The sequence below is a fragment of the Typha angustifolia genome, chromosome 8 (genome assembly GCF_048772165.1).
Source record: "Typha angustifolia cultivar Huaian chromosome 8, ASM4877216v1, whole genome shotgun sequence".
NCBI lineage: Eukaryota > Viridiplantae > Streptophyta > Magnoliopsida > Poales > Typhaceae > Typha > Typha angustifolia.
In genome coordinates, this window is record NC_133246.1 from 17790832 (window position 1) to 17811431 (window position 20600).

Genomic DNA, 20600 nt, shown 5'->3' on the forward strand with positions numbered 1-20600 from the left:
AAATCAGCTCCACCAACTATTGATCAGTTAATAAGAAAATCATCAATGTTCACTTTGATCCACAGATTTATGTGTGTTGGACTTGATACATCATTTGTATATATATACCCAGAGATTTTGATTGGCTTATCTACTTTAAAAGCTTATTTAGGTATAGTACATAACAAAGTGTATGTGTCTCGTTAATTGCTTCAATTCGGGAACGCTGCAAACTCACTTCACCTTGGCCTCTTATTCTCCCAGCACTTAGCCCTTCACAAGCTTGATATAGCCTAGGAAGATTGATGGAAATACTTCCTTAGCTAAAGTTAACAAGGTGAGGGTGCCTAGCAATAGCGTCAGCTCCCCAGGAAGCACTCACGATTGTCATGGGGTTACAGAATTAAATTAGCCGAAATTCCGTGTCTCAATATCTCACATTAAAGCCAGCTCTCACAAAGTTGGAATTATAGACATGCCTTAAAATAGTACAACAAAATTAGATAATATAGCCAAACATGCATGCACTCCTCTCTTGGCGCTATTCCATATTTGGGCACCCCAAAGAAATAGAGTCCCAAGCATAATCATGCTCTCAAGCTAAGTACCAGACTCCTAATCATATTTGACTTGACATGTCTTTGGAAAATTATTCCATGCGTGCCACCACAGCCTTCGCATTCTCATGCTCGAGGGCCTTCTTTACGACTCATGTGCATTCCATTTTAGTCTTTGCTACAAGTTTAGCTAACATGTTCTGCACTCGTCCACAACTAAATACACGCCCCTGCAATCTGCATACATTTATTGCGGTGCTCCGCGCCTAAGATAGATAACATAACAACACCTACCACTCTCAAGGATGCCCGCTGATGCCTCTTTAGTCCAGCACTCTATCACTTACGTCCTTGGCCTAGCTAGCTCCATGGATCTTGCAAGTCTTTCATCGATTGGCACATTAAAGCCCATGAATTCTCAAGATTTCGTCTGCCAAGGGTTTTGGCCTAGCATCGCATGCCAAGCTAGTTTTGTCCTTCTCGGTGGGCCAATCCGTCGCTAGATTGTCCCTTATCGTCGTCTATTTACTCCACTACAGAGATAGCTAACGAGGCATAGTAGAAATATCCCAAATCCCCACCCCCATAATGTTGTTGGCCTCTAGCCGCCAACATTACCCGGAGTGGGCATCGTTTCGCAAATTTGTCTCGTGCACTCGAGCCTTGGGCATAGCATTATGCAAATGACATGGGAGACGCTAAGTCGAGGCCACTTAACTCTAAGTGTCATGCCCAACTTGATCCGAGGAGTTTTCCCTGGGGGAAAATGGGTCAAATTAATGCTTCAAATAACAATCACACATTAACTTTTAATCTGTTTTTTTTTTCAAAAGAAAGAGATGAACAACTGTAATGTTAGAGAGATGAACAACTGTATCTCAAGTGATTCGTCTCCCATGTTCCTTATTCAAACAAGGCATTTAGTACTGTGTCAAATTGAACCCAAATGATATACTTTTAGATGCTTCCCTTTACAGAGAAATGCCTCTGAATCAAAATACTATCATCATTTAATTGTCTTACATATCTAATTATCAAACTTTTTAAAAAGGTAAGAAAAAATAAACCAGAAAATAGTAAAATTAGATGATTTTGCAATGAAAACATAAAACAGGAAAAAACTGTTATATGAAACTTACCTCGGTTTTATTCCGCAAAACACTCTCTGTAATACAATACAACACAATAATACAAATATTTTTCTCTCCACCATTACTTCACGCAGGTCAATATTTGCAATATTAATACTACCTTTGTCGAAACACATGAAAATGACAAGTAAAGCTTGCCATAAAATACAACAAAATAGGCCCTGGACTCTTCCCATGGATTTTGCTTGACCATCTTCTCGGAAAAGCAAAGCTCTTCCCGCTCTCCCGTGTGACCGTGTCTATTATAGTCAGAACCTTGATTATCAAGTTTTATGAGGCAGGTCTCTGCACCGTCCATAAAGAGCATAATTGGTAAAACACAAAACAAGCAAATCATAAATAAGCAAAAAGCTAGACAATAAGAGATCATCTTCATTTGTATTGTGATATTTGTACACTTGTATCTAAATCAAGATTTTTGCAGTTAGACAGCAACAGAAGTTATAGAGATATCCAGCGAAAACATTCCTCAGAGGTCAAGGTTGTTCTGTCATCTTCAGCTACATTTGCATAGCGTTGCCAGGAATAGAAGTTCAATATACAATTCAATTAGTTTAGAAAAAATGAGTCTTCATATTCAAAACTTGGTAGACCATCAATTTCTTTGTTTGTCAAGAGTAAACCTACATGGTGGTGAAGCTAAAGAAGCAAGCTCCGTTACAAACAGACCTCATATACATCGGAGAAATATAAATCATTTTCTTCTGAGACAAGAGGAACGAAGAATGAAAGAGGACACCCAATCAGAACACCTGTCCTTGCCTATACTCATTACATGTATAAATTCTGCACCCACTTTCCCATTCTAATCTGAGATCATGTCCGCATCAGAGAAAGAACAAACCCTGTAGGTAGAGAAGTTTTTGAACTATGCTAATAGCTGGCTAGGGTAGATGAATACAGCTCTGCATCATGGATACAGTTGAGCGATTACCCCAAGAGAATTGGTATATCCAACTCCGTAATTTTGATCTTGTGATTATTCTCCATCCTCCGAATCTGTATTTGGATAAAGTAGAAGTTACTCAAATAAGTACAAGGAGTGGTCTAGTTCAAGCTTCACAAATTTAATAGATGAAGAATAAAAAACAGAACCCTCCAGAATCCAACCACAGTTTCCAAGTTATGAGAAAACAAGCAGAATAGTTAAATCACCAGGTAGCTTCATTTGGATCTTTTACAATACCACTGTGAAGAGGACTAATAGTCCTTTTTATAACAAAAAACTTAACCTCCATAAACATAACAGAGATATAATTTGCCAACCAATATTTAAGTAATTGATATTCAGCAGGATCTTCAATGATGGATCAACATCCTATCAGCAAACCATTCTAAATTTACATAAAATAATTTGAAAATATCTAGATTAGAATGTCATATTTGAAAACTCTAATTGAACAACAGTTTGATCACTGGATGATGTGACAATACTAATATGATGGCAATATATTAGCAGAAATCAATTGAGGACAGCTTGCTTTCCACTTAAAACTAATGCAGATTTCCAATAATCAGACACTTCCATTGCCTAATAGATTTGATACCTGAATTAAACCGCTTCAAAATTCCAATGCATGTTCAATAAGTATAAAGTAGGATCTTCTTACCTGAACGAACATCCTCTCCTACTTGTCCTTTGTTATTCATCTGCCTCATGATCATTGAGCATATGAGTTTCCACCAGTAGATGTGGAATGCAAGTAAAGTGAGGAGCATTGTATTGAAAATGTAGTATAAAGCGATGGGAAAGTTTTCCAGCATCATCAAGGACTCTATAGACTGGTAGCTGAAATTAATCATCAAAATGGTGAGACACAAGACTGAGAAATTAACAAGGATGCAGATAGATTATGCAACGGACCTTGAGGTTTTAATTATCCAAAAAGGGAAGTATATTAGCCGTAACAAAAGCCATGAAACTGCAAAAAGTCCAAAGCACAAGCTAGCTGCTATCTCCCTCTCTGAGTATTTGCATAATTTGGCTGCCTCTAGAAATACATCACATGTATCATGAAGAGCTAGGATAATAGTTCCAATCCGGAAAAATCTGCACAACCACTTCCATTAACATTTATTACTTTCTGTCCTCGAGATCAGCAGTTATTATATGTCTATCAAAAAATATTATGTTAATCAAAGATGTAAGACTGAAAGGTGAGAGGAAGAAATGCCATAGCTAAACCTCACTGGCAGGCAATACATTTGAGGCACACTATAGAGGCATATAAATATTCCAAAGTATTACAAATATTGATCATAGCATCCAGAGTAGCTGTTTGAATTATACTTAACAAAACAGTGAGAAGAGCAAAAAGGTAGAAACAAGATAAACAATTCACTAAAAAAGAAAAAATAATTAATCAATACATAAAGTGCACAGCAGCAGAGAAGGTAAAAGAAAATTAGGAAGAGGTCGGAAGCAGGAATTTCTTGAGTGGTGATCAAAATCCCAGTGGGCATAAACAAACGATTATACTACCAACAGGCAAGAGAAAAACCTCATTGGGTAGCAGATATGAGTATTGAGAGGCTAGGATAATATAGACCTAATGCTACCCAATATGCACAGGTAAGAGTACTGTTCCAGAGTGTAGTGGCTCAGTGTTATAGATTCTCGCACCGACACGCAGTGTGAATGTTTACTATGGTGATGGGGCCACGACTAAGGTTCTTTGTCTGTGAGCACAAATAATCAACCAATTGTTTGGTGCATAGGTATGCAATGTTAACGCTAAGATCTATTCTCCCTCTTGGGGGCAAGTTTTCTGGCTGAGTATATGTAATGGCTGATGGACCAAATGTTGGAGATGAGGGGTACATCTGTGGATCTTGAGGATATCATCGTGTGCTAATTGGTATGTCTGTGATGTATTTTAATATTTTTACATATTGATCTTATGCATGTCACATATATCTGCATAACCTGCTTATTTCATATACGTACTTATATGCTATAATGCACGAGACTCTTGCTAATTATTGAGCATTAGGCTCACCTATAATAGACTCCGCTGCTTTGTGGGTTTTTATGGTGATGACATGTAAATACCGACCTCTTGATCTCCATGTGACCTCAAGTGAGGGCATCCTCACGTAGCAGGTTTTGGATATTTCACTATGTATAATGAGCATAATTATTAGAACCAAACTAGACCGGTAAACTGACCACCAAACCGATTCAATTTGATTGTAGAACTGGAAAAGAAATTGACCTATTAAAAACTAGCTTACCGGACAGTTTAATCACAAACCATGCAACTTGGATGGGTCTCTCTGAACACACCAGGTTGCTCACTTTTCCAAAATTACCTATTTATCCTTAATGTTCAATTATTCTATTATTCACCCCAAGGATAATTTAGTCCTAAAATTAAAATAATTATATTTATGAAAAATTAGAAGTGTAATTAAGATATGATTTTGTATAAGTTATATGCTTTGATGTACTAAGCGTAAAGATTAGTTAAAAAGAACTAAATAATAGATGAAATATAATTATATTGCTTTTATAGATAACTTTTTGGTCTTTAGAAATTAGAATGATTTAAAAGTATATATATATATTACTAAAATATTTAACTCATTGGTTGAACCAATAACCCAACCTCTAACTGGGTCAATGTCTGGTTATGATAATTATGATACTGAGATTCACTCCTCTAACAAAAAGTTATTCTTCTAATATTACAAATCTGGTAGTGAGATCAAATACTCAACAAGAAAAACATTTCTTTTCTGTCCTAGAAGATTGTTTAAATATAATATTTCTGTGGGCTCTGCACATCCATTAGTTAGATATTTAATAGGGCAGGTTCCTACATCAGTACATCCAACATCATTTTTATTCCAAACGAGTGTCCTGAATCCCTCCCATGTAATATCTCTGAATAATTCAAAGGTTATCTTGCATCACCTTTTCTGTCCCATTAGGCTGATAATTAATAACATAGTTCATCATGCACCTCTAGCCAACATGATGTTATCCTGAAGAAAAAGAGAACTTCCCTGAATTTAAACATTACTTTAATGGGACAAATTTGTGCCTTCAAGCATAGCATTTTTCAAAACCTTCAAAAGAACTTAGTCAATCAAGGACACATTAAAAAAAGCAAGTAGTAAATCAAAGTTGAAAGAAGAGGAATTTTAATATAAAATATGCATCCCCATTTACCTTTTCAAAATTCTAGTGTGAATATGTTGCCCTTCCCAGGTACTATACTATACAGTACTTTTAAGTTTGTCTAATTGAGGCTGCTTCTCTAACTTTCATGTGATGTAAGTTTGTAAAGATTCGAATAGAATGTTTTGAAATAGTTTGAAGGACTTCATTAGTCCTAATATCAAACAAAAGTATTTGAACCAAGCACAAAAGCTGCTTACTAATTGGAGAAAATGTCCCTGCCATCAACTGAGGAAATTGAAAACAGAGGGAACCAGGCTCAAGAAGAGTAATGATATCACAAAAATTAAGACGCACTCAATAGCATCACAGCTTATAGGAATGAATTTCAGAAATCAGAAGATAATATGATCTGCACAGAAAGATTTGCCTTGCGCTCTGCTCTCCTACCTTTACATACCAATCTCCAACTCATCAACTTTTGAGTCTATTTATGAACATTCATGTACAAAACAAGCACCACTGAAGAGCTGAGAAGAGTTAAAACATTTGCTTCTGTGCGAATAGTCTCCAGTTAGCAGAAGGAAATTAATTGCAACACAGAGTTGGAAGACCTCTTAGGACATGGAAACATTATATGAAAACTATTAAGTGTAATGACTATTATGAGAAACGGGATTATGAGAACATTGAGAAGACAAGAAAAAAAAATCACTCACTTTGTTATTGCAAGGAGAAACTAGTCAGAATAGGATCTCTCAAAAGTTTGATAAGAAAAACAAATGCATCCTTGTAAGACATAGATATAGAGGAAGAATCCAAACTCAGAAACTAGGAAATGAGAAAAGAAGCTGGAAGATATAAGAACTAGATGGTTCATTAATTTCTCTAAAAATAGTTACCTTGTCATATATGAGTACCCAATCAAAATTGAAGTTATGATGTGGTGAGACATCATAACAGAGAAATCTTTCCTGCGAGTGTCCCATGCAACAAGCGCACCAATACTGTACATGTAGAATCCCCCTTGACACATATAGAAAAGCATCAACGAAGACCTAGGCAAACAGAAAATGAACAAAGAAAGGTAGTCAACAAAATTACTTAAAATTAATATAAATGATAAAGACACTTCCAGAGTAGTTTCTAACAGATAATGAAACAAAGCACAATAGTAGTCAATTAACTACCAATCAAGACAGGATCAGAAAAGAATGATGGAAACAAGTAATGCAGAGCTCATAAAAAGCTGTCAACATAAAGGAATAAGCAAGTCATGTGACAGAGGTAGCAATCAAGGTAGCAATCAAAAAACCTAGTTATAAGCAGAGATGGAGGTACAAATCTGCATCTTTGTTCGTCACTGTAAATATTTTATGCGGCTTTGGATGGGCTCATAGTCTTGTGAACACTGAACTTTATTGTTGCTTACACTAGTTTTAATAATATCTGTCAGATTTGGAAATTATAACTTTATTGTTGCTTACACTAGTTTTAATAATATCACCATCATCATGGAAGAACTTTGCAATAAATCAGCCAGTGCAGTACTCATAATGGGAGACGCATTACGGTCTGAGCTGAGTCCAAGTCTGAAATACCTGAGCTAGCAGGCCAATTGAGTTGGATGTGTGAAATCTTGTTATTTGCATTTCAGATTTAGTAGTTGCTTATTGCATGAGTTGAATCCATGCAAGGTTCACTCTGAACATAGTTTTATTTTTTATGGTTGGGTTTTAGCAAAGTTGGCTACTCGAGTCAGTTGCATTGGGTTAGCCTCCAATAAAAAATGTACAGTGCAATTCAATCAGAGCATATCAATCTGATATATATTCTCCCTCTCTCCCCCCATCTCTATCTCTCTTTCATCTTCCTCTCCTTTCCATCATCTGCTCATATCTAATCTGGAGAAACTTGATCACCAGCCTAAGTCTACTATTAGCCTAGCCTCCTCCTAGCTGCCATCTCCACCCAACCAAGCATTGCCACCACCCAACATGAGCATCCTTCCCACAGACCATCACCACCACCACCACCCAATGTGAGCATCCTTCCACAAGCCATCACCAACCCTACCATCCTCATCCTTGTCCACCTCATCTCCGCAACCCTCTATCCTCTCTGTAACCCTAACACCAGTTGCAAGCCCCCCATGTCCCTAGTTTTTGTGCTGGTGACCACTCTCTTAGCATACACTAAGCTCCAGCTGCTAACCAAGATTCCCCAAGCTCTAGGACTCTCAGCCCCCTTCAAAATTTGAACTCCCCGGCACCTGGTCGCCTCTTCCACAGCTTCTCACATGCTAGGACTTTCTCCTGAACCCTTATCCTATCCACAAGTCGTACAAGCCCAGGACTCCTCCCACAGTCAACCTGCACAAATCCCTAAGTTGATCTAGAGCATCTTCCGTGTCCAAGCCCTTTTCATCCTTCTCCTTGAGTCATGTGATGCTATAATCCTACCTATGGTCCTTCCACCACCAGTCAGCCGTCAACCATGCACAAACTCACCCCATCACAGCCTGAGACACCCCCATATCGACCATGTGTGCACGCCAAGGCTAAATCCGAACCCAATTTCCCCATTCGGTGTTGGCTTAGCCTAGTTGGGTACCCTTTAGCTCTGGGTCGCATCAAGAAGGCATGAATTGACAATAGAACATAAGTCAAAGAATAATTTGGTGTGATTTTGTGAAAATCAATAGGGTTAAGGAAATGAATTTTCTTGTCTGAAAGTTATTTCACTAGGTAGGTAAAGATCGATTGCCAACATATAACACTTGAGCCTAGGGACATCAACAAGGGCACAACATTCAGATCCCTAGAGATCAATATATTAAATCATTTGAGAAATAATTGTGACCCTTATCTTTCTAGAAGCTAGTTAAGTGAACGTAGGAATATCCTTTCACCCTACGATGTTCGATACTTGACCTATAAGAAGCTGGAGTTTCTGGTGGAGTCACCTAGAAAACAATTTTTCTGGTTAAAAAGGAAAATATTTAAAAGTTGAAGAAGTTCGTCAAGTTGGCCAGTGATATAAGGCCTTGTTTGCTCTCTGAGTTCAGGTAGGGGTTCCTGAACCAGTTTAGGGACCCCTAACCTGGTTTAGTAACCAAACAAAATATTGTCATTTTTTTTCCTACTCTATCTCAATATCCATTCCCTAAAAATACTAATATATAAATAATTTAAATTGATTTCAATTTTACCCTTAACATGACTTAACTTTATTTATTTCATATTTTATCAAATCTCTCATCTCTCGTATCTTTTTTCTTCCAAAATAGTCATATTTTATATTAAAATAATATGCAAATCATGTCCAATTGAGTCTCTATCTTCTCTCTACACTATACAAGCTAGCAAATATACACTTAAGTCTGCAAATAATTATTATAGACACCATATAAACTAGTAAATATGCACTTAAGTTCGCAAATAATTATTATAAACACCATATAAGCTAGCAAATATACACTTAAGCCCATAATAATTATTATAAATAAGCTAGTAAATATACACTTAAGCTCGCAAATAGGTATTATAAATACCATATAAGCGAGTAAATATGCACTTAAGCCTTCAAATAAATATTATAGACATCATATGAGCCAGCAAATATACACTTAAGCCTACAGATAACTATTATAAACACCATGCAAAAATACACTTGAGCTCGCAAGTGACTGTTATAAACATTATATAAGTTAACAAATATATATTTAAGCTCATAAATACATATTATAATATTATAATTTTTGTATATTATAATAGGGTATTTTATAAATCACACCCTATATTTTACCTATTTTGTAATTCACACCCTATCTTTGACGATTTTGTAATTCGACCTCTCATTTTTTTTTATAATTCTTGTTTAGTACCCTGACGTTATTTTGACTAACTGATATCAATCAAATTACTAAAATATCCTCCTCTCTACCCCTTCTCCAAAGAAGGCATGAGTAATTTAGGTATCGTTTAAATTAATGGAGGGTGTTAAATGAGAATTATAAGAAAAAAATAGAGGTCCAGTTATAAAAGCCTTAAAGACGGAATGTGAATCACAAAATAGATAAAATATAGGATGTGATTTATAAAATTCCTAATATAATATTATACTATTACAATATATGAATATTATAATAGTATAATATTATTATATTAAAATATTTTAATAATATAACATACAAATTATAGTATACATATATTATAATATTATAATATTTATATATTATAAGGAAAATAATTAAATTACCCTTTTAAAATTTATAATCTTAATCTAACGGTTATAATAGCCAATTTTATACCTGGTACCAGTTCTAAAATCAAATTACATAAAGAAATAGCATATTAATTAAGAAGATTAGATTACGTATGCCTAACTTTCAGATTACACGTTTTTTTCTTCTTCCGTTAAGATTTATTTTTCTTAGATATGATTGTATTATATATGATTATGCCTTAATTATAGGAGATATCATTTAATACGAACCAATTTAAATTTGATTCTTTGGAGATAGACTTCAACATAAAAATAATTTTCTATCTCTATATGTTATTAAATTTTAGTTTAAATCAATCTTAAATTAATGAGAGATATATGCAAATAATTCAAAAATCATTGAAGAGATAAAATTTAATTAAACTTTCATTAAGTTAATTATAAAAAGACATCAACACCCTTAGTCTGATATATATACATTACTCTCAGTTAAGGATATATATTTTTTACCTGATAAATTATTAAGATAATATAATTGTTAAAAAATAATATGCAAGGTAATATATTTTAAATATAAATAATTACCTATTGAACCAGTAATATCTTTCAATCTTTTTGTATTCCTATTATATCCTTGAGGATCTTAACCGTTAGATCTTTATTAAATCGATTGATAAATAATTAACTTTGTGGTACAGAAGAAAAGCTCATATTATAATATTATAATATTTTAATATTTTTATATAATAATATTGTACTCTTATAATATTATCATATATATATATTATAATATTATAATATAATAATATTGGTATATTATAATACACCATATAATATTTGTATATTATAATAATGATAATATTGTCATGACATAAAAGGGAATTTTCGTCTATAAAATTTACATATCATTCATTTCTTTCTAAAACCAACACTTTTTCTATTTTTTCACATCACATCACAAATAATAAATACACACTTAACTTAATTTAGAACCAAACAGCAAATTACCTTGGTCTACTTCAAAGTATCTAAATGAAGACTACAAAGTGGGGCCAGCTAATTTAGTTCAGAACTTAGCCTCAAACCAAATAAAGCCTAAGTGTCCAATTTAGATCATTCTCTCTCATGTGCCTCAAACTAAATAAGGCCAAGTGTCCAATTTAGATCATTCTCTCTCATGTGTAATTTTAGTAAATTAATGCATCAAAATTATGGAGAAAAATCATTTTAGATGGACAAGAAAACCTAAAAGGGAGTATTTTCATTACCTTTCATTTACAGTTCAAGAAGTAGATATTGATGAGTATGTTACACATAGGATTAAATCAGGATGGTTAAAATGGAGAAGAGCTTGAAGTGTCTTGTGTGATTGTCATGTACCCTTAAGTTGAAAGGAGAGTTTTATAAGATGGCTACAGACCAATTGTTCTTCCAAATCTGAATGTTGGGCACTATAAAACGACATATTCAAGTTTGAATATAGAAGAAACAAAGATTTTAATGTGGATGTGTGGCATTATTCGGTAATATAGAATTAGGAATTATAATATTAGGCAAAAGTTAGTAGAGGATATATTACACAGAATAAAATAAGAAATTTGGACATCTTTGATGGAAAACCACGTGATGCACCAGTATGAAAGAGTGGTGTCGTTCAAATAGAAGGTTCCTAAGAAGGAGGGGAAGACCAAAATAACATGAGGGCAAATGGTCAAAAAAAGATATGATAGAGCTTAATTTGATGCAAACAGATGCAGTAAATAGAGATGAATGGAGAAACGAATCCATATAGCTGAAGTAACTTGCTATATCAATGTGAAGTAGAATTTCATCCATTCAAACTTCATACAAGCTAGTCCACTTGTCCATGCTAATCCACTCGTACACATCTTGAAAAAAAAATATTATCTCTTCTAAAAGATGGAATATGATGCAGTTTACATGATACAACATCCTATCACAAAAAAGATACAGGTGGAAACAAAAATTAGTACATGCAGAAATAATTGATGACATAAGATGTCTTAATTTGGCGTGAGGATAAGATCAACACCATTTAGAGACCCATTCACTTTTTGATAACCACTTCACTGATACTCTTCAATGTCAGAAAGAAGGCTCTCCAACACATTCTAAACCTAAATTTAAACATCCACGAGGGCCATGAGAACCACTTGATGGTCTTGAAATGGAATGGATATTCATATTACAATCTACTGGTATAACCAATTTATGCATGATAAAGTGTACAACTGATCACTGGAAGTGAATGTCAGAGAAGCAAATTCTAACTCTTGTAAGTCACTAATTATTGATTGTGCAGGTTCTGATGTTGAATCTCTATGGGTTATTTAGTTTGGGTGGTCCTAAGAAGTGACCCAGAAAGAGCACCTCTCAATTCATTCAGATGACATGGCAACATGGAAGTTTTAACTAAATGATTGGATATCCTCCTTTTAGGTCACAACAAGGAGAAAACTGTTATACAGTGGCAATGTCTGGGTGGTATCCTTCCTCTTAGGTGATTATATCAGTTGCAAACTACCACTTATATATATATATAACGGACATGCTGCTGCAAATTAATTCCCACAGGAAGAAAATGACCACTTTCCTGCAATTTATAAGTCACGCACTTCTCGCTCTTCAATCTATTTTCCTTATATACTTCTCCTAGGTAAAAAATTGAGATAGTGTGGGATTCCTATTTCCTTGTTTCTCATGGATCAGTGGTGCACACAACATGCAAACTCCACCATTGATTGGTGCAAACTGCAAACATGACTTATTCAGAAGAACCACAAAGAAAGAAGGGTGTCGAGATACTTGTTACCAACATTATGGGTCTGAGAAGGGCAAGTCATATGCACCCTTAATCTCATCAGAGAGGTTGTTTTGTGAGTCAAATCCAGTACTTCTGCATATTGTGGAATGATCATTTTTATTTGTTTTTGCTGACTTCTTTTGGGTCTGCCAAGGACTCCATGACCAGTACTTTTACATCTTGTGGCATGGATAAACTATGAACAACAATATGACATGAAGAATGAACATGCTGCAGAAACATGGTATAACACATAACCGATTGCTCTTTTGTCCACTTTGACAAATTTCCAGCAAATACTGAACTTACATGGGAAACAAACCATTATAGCAGAATCATCACCTCCATGGTCCAGCAATGGCAAACATGGTTTATCATTAAAAGCATAACCAACAAAAAAGTTGAAGAAGATGAATCAAGCAACTGAAACCTGTGTGCATATTATTGAGGACTATACGCTTACCTAGTTATATGTCATCAGACATTTATGAACTACCAGAATACTAAGGGAAATAAAGCACAATAGGAAGGAAGGGAAATTTTGAACTCACTTCAATTCTTGATTTGGCCACCCTCTGAAGTACTCCTTTGTATCCAATGACCAAGGCTCCTGTTGCATTATCAAAAGAAACCATGCTTGCACAGTTGCATAATATGTCAGCTTCCACATTGACTCAGAAAACTTCAAAATCTTGGACTGCCTTGTATCATCATTCATCAGTTTACCAGCCTTACTGCTCAACATTCTGATAGCGACAGGCTAAATTGAACATAGTTGTACGTAAGAATCTTACAGTAAGATGCTCAAGTATACAAAAACTGATGACCACATAGACAAAAGTGAAGACCATATGTATCGCAAAATGACAGAACATTCTCCAAGAAACCATTTGTAAATTGAAATCCTTGGATAAGTAGCAATTCTACTATGAAAATTGACGAAACACCAGGTGGAAATGCATGAAATTGATGTTAAATAATAAAAATTAGATGAATTCATCTAAATTTGAGCAGAAAGTATGCATTAAATCAGCATTGTGGTGATAACGAATATATAAAAGAAATATCATTATATTAGTAAGCAAAAAGTTTGAGAATAAAGCCTCAAAAAAGCATTTTTGGATTATTTTGCATTCATAAGTATGCCGAGACGTGAAATAACATACTAATGGTTGGATCTCGGAAACCCAAAGGCCAAAACAAAAGATATTTATATTTACAAACCAAGAGACCTATACACGAGCAAACAGGTGTAAAAATAATTGTTGTTCCTGCATCAAATTTTCATATATGTATAGGAACTAAAAGATCTTCATATAATTGCAACGAATAAATAGTTCTTCTTATGTAGGACAATGCAGGTATCATACGTATCTATGCTGGATATAAACATCACGGTCCAAAACAAGACAGCATATCCATAAAGCTATAGATCACGTGGAGGTGTTCAAGAACCATAAATTGGATTGCTCCATCTTTTCCCTTAAGAGGAAAAAAGTAAAGGGAAAAATGAAGTTTTAGATCACATGGCTTCGAGGAAGCCCTTATCTCGTGCATGACTATCAACGCACAGTGAGTGCTCAGAGAGAGAGAGAGAGATCAAGATCCCATAAGAAAGAAGAAAGCAAGAAGTAAATGTTAAAGGGAAGTAAAATAGTGAAAAGGAATGAAGCAAGAAGTGATCAAGAAGAGAGGAAGGGGCCGGCATTTGCGATGGCGAGTCGGTAGTACCTGGTAGAGGAAGCGGTCGAGCAGGAAGCGGGCACAGAAGAAGGCGAGGGCAAAGAAGAGAGCCATGGAGATATGGCTCAGCTCCGGCCCATCGCCCACGCTCCAGATCGATCCCATTGCTGCTATTCTTATGATTTCCTCGGCGATTGCGGTTGGTCGGGACGAAGGAGACCAAGCCGCATCAACAAACCAACCGACCGACAACGGGAATGGAATCGCGTAGACGAGAACACAAGACTCGACACGGGAGAGGGACGAATTGGGGGGTGAGAGAAAGAGGGGGGAAAGGAACGCGGTTGCGGTTGCAGTTGTGGTTTCTAACTATTGGCGGAGGAAAATAGAGTGTAGGTGTGTTTGTGTGCGAGGACTGAGGAGGAGGAGAGACCGAGATTTGATCGGATGGATCTGAGAGAGAGAGAATGTTGGACGGTGGGATAATAAATTAACGGGGAAATTACATTTTTACCTCCAAATGGTTTATTAAACTTAAATTTATTTTCAGTATTATATAGAACTATAGTTTTTATTTTGTCGCAAGTCTAATTATTTTAAATACAAAACTTATAGATAATTAAATAAAAATTTTCAACATATTTAAGATGATACTAATAAATTATTCAGATGATACAGATATAATAAATGCGATTCAATTGGAGTCGTATTTTTATTAATTTAAAATGCGATCAAGCTGATTTAAAATTAAAATTAAAATTAAAATTGATTTTTAATATAAATATTTTCAAATTTAAAAAAAAAATTTAGTCAAATATATTTTAAAAATAATCAGTTTGAATATAATCGTAAATGAATAATAATATCTATACAGTTATAGGGTAGAGTGAATTTAAGGCAAACAATTGGTTGTGTTTAGGTATGTGTCGTAATTTCCTACAAATCCGAGGTGAAAGTGGACAAAATGTGACCTGGGCTGAGGTCCTTAAAAGTCCTTGCACACTGGAAGGAACTAAGCTTACCTTAAATTTTTCCCACCCACATTTCTCGCTAAATTTTTTTTCTTCCTCCCTTCTCTTTCTCTCCTTAATCCTTAAGACGTCCTTCCTTCCTTCCTTTCGAAAATGGCAGGAGTGGGCAGATATACCTGGTGAAATCTCTCCACCCTCTCTCGCTTCGTTGTCAGTCAGATCCAACAAAACAGAACTCTCTCGTTGTCCCGTGGTAGCTCGCTCGCCTTCAGTAGCCGATGAGAAACGCAATGGTTTTTTTTTTCAAAAGGTATCCCCCTCCCCCTCTCTGCCTACATTGTTCTGTCTTGCTTCGTCTTCTCCTTTCCTGCTCGGCCAATGGGAGATCTATGTTGCTCATTGCTTTCCCCCCTCATTCTTCTGCTCTTCTTCAAGGTAGGTAGCTAGGGTGAGCTGATGATATTGGAGTGAGCTGTTGGATAAGTAAGATCAGGACCCATCGGGAGCCAGCTGCTCTGCCTTGGTCCGGAGAGGGGAGAGAGATGAATCGGAGGAGCGTAAGGGGGTCAGCAAGTGAGCCGGGTGGGAGAACCCTGGGAGCAGTGATAAAGGAGAAGGACGAGGAGCTGGCCCTCTTCCTCGAAATGCGCAGGCGTGACAAGGAGAAGGAACGAAGCAATAGCCTCCTCCTCCTTCACAACTCCTCTGAGGAACTCGATCCACCACTCGGTCTCTCTCTCTCTCTCTCTCTCTCTCTCTCTCTCTCTCTCTCTCTCTCTCTCTCTCTCTCTCTCTCTCTCTCTCTGTGCCCCTACTGTAGAATTTCTTCGCCGAGGCGCACCCCTACTCCTGATCACTTCCCTCTCTTCCACCTGTGCTTGGGTGAACCCTATTTGCTATTTCCTTGTGCTCACTTCTTTGTTGTTCATCTACTGCGCCTTTTTGTCACAGGGGCTAAACCTGGGAGTGCTCCCATTTTCAAGATCGTGTCTACCACCCCTGCACGCAGGGCTGGAATAGACGATTTCCTTAACTCCGACAGTGATAAGAATGACTATGACTGGTAACTTCTCCTACATTCCTACTATTCTTACGAGTCAGCGATAGCATTTTTATTTTTGTTTTGAATACCCAACTGACTAGCGCAGAAAGAGGTATGCTTAATTAGTTATCGCTGCTAGCTTGAGAGTGCCGACACAATTCTTCAACCTATGCTCAAAAATGACTTCTCTAAGCTCCTGGATAGTTGCTAACATGCATGTGTAGCTTTCATAGTTTAGAAACCTAGTTGTCAGATAATTTTCAGATAAATGTTTTCCCTGAGAAAGTAATAATCTCCTTTTATGTTCTCAGTTATTTTGAGGAATAGTAAAAGGCTAATAGAGCTAAAGATCAACTGCATTTAGCATTTAGCATGCACAGAAGTAAGCATCAACTTTGCTTTGTTGCAGGATAGTTGTCTAAAACTTCTTGGCTTATTTTCAGTAATAGTAAGCAGACTTAAGATTTTTATGGTTGGATAAACTTCAACATGCACTTACATAAACATATGCTCTGCCATCTACTTTGGGACTACTGCCATGCTGAACTTATTGTGAGGTGTTATGAATCTTTTTTTAATTTGTTCTTGGGAGATGTCGTTCTTTTCTCAGGCTTCTTACGCCACCTGGGACTCCACTTTTTCCTTCTCTGGAGGCTGAGTCAAAAAAGTCTCCTGGATGCCATATTGTGACTCCAAAATCTCGGCCCACTGCTCTGAAATCAAGGGTGAGCACTTTGATTAATACAGCTTTTGTCCTTCTATATTAATGTGCATGCCATGCTTTAGAGTGTTCTCACGTTCCTATATATATGGTGCACTTGTGCAGTTTTGTGCACCTTTCTGATTTGTCTTGTTTGCTGGTGGTAGTGAATTCCTGTATTCATAAAAGGTCAACCGGTGGTTGATCTGTTAAGGCCTTCTGAACTCTTGTTTTTTTTTTTCTTTATTGCTGTAATTTGAGCAGCTAGACCTTAATCTTGATTCCATGTTCAATATGTTGCCCTGCTTCTAGCTCTTAATGTTCTTGGTTGTTATCGATACAATGTTATGTTGTATTAACATGTGGAACTCTGAAAATTTCTACAAGCTAAAGAAACTGGCACTGTTGTGAAAAAATATTCTATATATTTGGAAAGAATTCATCAGTTTTCCCTCTATATTTCTCACAATTTGCATGCTTAAGTCCATTGGAAACCCTTCTTTTCTTACTTCACAAGAATGTTGATTGGCTAGTTATGTATTTTATCAATGTGCCTATCCATGTTGTGCTATTTTTCAATTTGCTTCACCATAAATGCTGAGTTATGTATCAGCAGATACTGTCTTTTATTACCCTAAGTTGATTGGTCATTTGCTTCTCTTTGTAAGATTCTCAATTGCCAAATTTTTTCTTCTTTAGAGTGTGAAGATTAACTAGGTTGTCGTCAGCAAGTTTCTTCTTCCAATGGATTTATCTCATTTGTATTGATACTTAGGCAGCTTGTTGCTGTTCTTCATTGCTAAAAGTTTATGGTTTGCATTTAATCTGATCTCTCTAGCTGTGTTAGTATCTATGTGATTTTTTCAACCTGGAATTTTCCTATAGGCGCTATCTTTGATGAATTATTTTAGTACTAAAGAAACTGGGCAGATTTTGTTTGCTTATCCTATCTCCGTTGCATTTAATGTGTGCATGTTCTTTTGATGTTGTAATCTTTTTCTTTTCTTACGGTAGCTTGGGCATTATAAGCTAGTTTAAATTCACATACTAATTGGGCAGATTTGATCATAACATTCTATTTCTGGCAATGAAGTAGCTGTATCAAAATGTTATATTTCTTAAAGATAGCCACTTGGCTTCATAACTTTGGTTTGACGTTCATGTCCTTGTATTCTTGTATTATTCTGTCTTCAGTTAGCTAATCCTTCAGATTCTTCGTCAAGAACCAATTCTTTGCCAAGACAAATGGCAGCATCCTCTAGCTTGGGTTCATCATCTCTTACAACTCGGAGGCCATCATCATCTGGAGGTCCCAATCATAATACGTCAAGACCAGCAACCCCAACTGGACGCCAGGCATTAGCCACTTCTTCTAAACCTTCGAGAGCTTCAACTCCTACTTCTCGTGCAACTGTACCTGCAAAGCCTTTAGTTCCTCCAGCAAGATCCTCAACACCTGTCAGATCTTCCACACCCACATCAAGGCCTTCCATACCAGCACAAAATAGGCCTTCAGCGAGATCAGCAACCCCAACAAGACGGCCTTCAACCCCATCTACTCAAATTGGTAGTTCAGCTCCACCAGGTCAGTCTTCTTCTCTCACAAAGTCGGGCCCCACAATTACAAAAAGTTCTGTACCATCTCGTGGCAGCTCCCCCACTGTAAGATCTAGGCCATGGAAACCCTCTGAAATGCCTGGCTTTTCACTTGATGCACCTCCAAATCTGAGAACATCATTACCTGAAAGGCCTTCTTCTGCTTCTCGGAGTAGACCTAGAGCACCCAGCTCTAGATCTTCTTCTGTTGAGGCTGGACCAAATGGTCGACAGAGACGGCAGTCTTGTTCTCCATCCAGAGGAAGAGCTCCAAATGTTAATGCCCCCAAAGGGTGTTCTGTTCCAACAGTAAGTAGATCGCATGTAAATGGTGCTGACAGTGCAAACCCAATTCAAATTGGAAATAAGATGGTTGAAAGGGTAGTGAACATGAGAAGATTGGTACCACCAAAGCAAGATGATCAGAGGTCAAATCACAACAATATTTCTGGGAAATCATCAGTGTCACCAGATGGTGCTGGCTTTGGGAGAACACTATCAAAAAAGTCACTGGATATGGCATTGAGGCATATGGTACACTTGTCTTTCATCTTTTGCTGGTTATTTGCTTAAACTTTGCACATATGTGCTTACTATCCATATTCTTCTGTTTTAGCATTTCGCTTCTATGTTATAGTTCTGATAGTAAATAATGTATATGCAGGATATAAGGCGCAGTATACCAAACAACTTACGCCCACTGATGACGAACATTCCAGCATCCTCTATGTACAGTGTGAGGTCTGGCCCTACAAGAAGCAGGCCAGTTAGTGTCTCAGACTCTCCTCTTGCTACAAGCAGCAATGCCAGCTCTGAACAAAGTGTCAATAATACTATGATCTGCGTGAATGTAACTGAAGTTGAAGATGATTTTGTCAGCGAGAAAGGGACTAAGTCCTCCCCTTCCGGACTGCTCAACAGATGACAAGTCTGAACCATTAAGCTGATTACTGTTGACTGGTGCTCTATCTGGGGTGTGTGCCCTTAAATATATCAGTTTCATCTACAAATTGGCAATAGAAGCAATCCGGACTGCTCAACAGATGACAAGTCTGAACCATTAAGCCGGTTACTGTTGATTGGTGCTTTAACTTGGGTCTGTGCCCTTAAATATATCAGTTTCATCTACAAATTGGCAGTAGAAGCAACTGGATAACCTAATGAGATTCCTTCCTGTCCTCTTGTCTCTTCTGTTGTCCACTAATGATCTGGTTTATTCTAGTGGTGTTAATGCTTATTTCCAAAGCCAGGTACTCTTCAATGGTTAGAATTGTCTTCTTTCTCACGGCGTGACCCATAGAGTGTGCTATTGATTTAGCTTTAGGAAGTGGTCTGGTCGTGTGTTGTTATTCCAACACATTTGATCTTTGTTTTGCGCGGAGCAGAAGATGAAAATCCTGACATAGTTCCTGTGGAATTTAGATTTTCATGAGATTGCATGTGAGTGTGTTTCCACCACCAAATCAATAGTAGCACCATTTAAAATTGATGACGAATTACTTCATTCGTTGACAAACTTAATCCCAGATTTACGGGGGCTTAGCATATAAAACAGAAGTAACTTAAGAAAAAAGAAAATAGACAAACAGAAGTATCTCCAACCAAGAAAAATACTACAATCGTTCACAGATATTGAGGCGACAAAAAAGAAGACCTCAACGAAGTTGTTGGCCGGCATCAAAATTAGACAAAAGAAAAGCAGGAAAAAACACAAAAAAACAAATGAAAAAGAAAAAGAAAAAGAAAA

General features: G+C 36.6%; 2 protein-coding genes across 4 annotated transcripts; one reads left to right on the plus strand and one right to left on the minus strand.

Annotated features, from left to right (window-relative positions):
- Positions 1-1701: 1701 nt before the first annotated feature.
- Positions 1702-14970, minus strand: LOC140765718 (ASC1-like protein 3). 2 transcript variants are annotated; one of them, XM_073104933.1, is made up of 7 exons: positions 14593-14970; positions 13413-13621; positions 6713-6868; positions 3552-3737; positions 3298-3476; positions 2622-2686; positions 1702-1972 (listed from the first exon to the last, which is right to left on the minus strand). In XM_073104933.1, the coding sequence occupies exons 1-6, from the start codon at positions 14707-14709 to the stop codon at positions 2667-2669; spliced, it is 867 nt and encodes a 288-aa protein (XP_072961034.1). In that variant the 5' UTR covers positions 14710-14970; the 3' UTR covers positions 1702-1972; positions 2622-2666. The 2 variants fall into 2 exon arrangements, with proteins under 2 accessions (XP_072961034.1, XP_072961033.1); XM_073104932.1 differs by lacking the exon at positions 1702-1972 and having other exon boundaries at positions 2160-2686; positions 14593-14969.
- Positions 14971-15577: 607 nt separating this feature from the next.
- Positions 15578-20303, plus strand: LOC140764629 (uncharacterized). Of its 2 annotated transcripts, none has more exons than XM_073103292.1 (6): positions 15578-15825; positions 15951-16244; positions 16467-16578; positions 17168-17282; positions 18452-19387; positions 19518-20303. In XM_073103292.1, exons 2-6 carry the CDS (start codon positions 16058-16060, stop codon positions 19776-19778), a joined length of 1611 nt encoding a protein of 536 aa, XP_072959393.1. In that variant the 5' UTR covers positions 15578-15825; positions 15951-16057; the 3' UTR covers positions 19779-20303. The 2 variants fall into 2 exon arrangements, with proteins under 2 accessions (XP_072959393.1, XP_072959394.1); XM_073103293.1 differs by having other exon boundaries at positions 15955-16244.
- Positions 20304-20600: the final 297 nt, after the last annotated feature.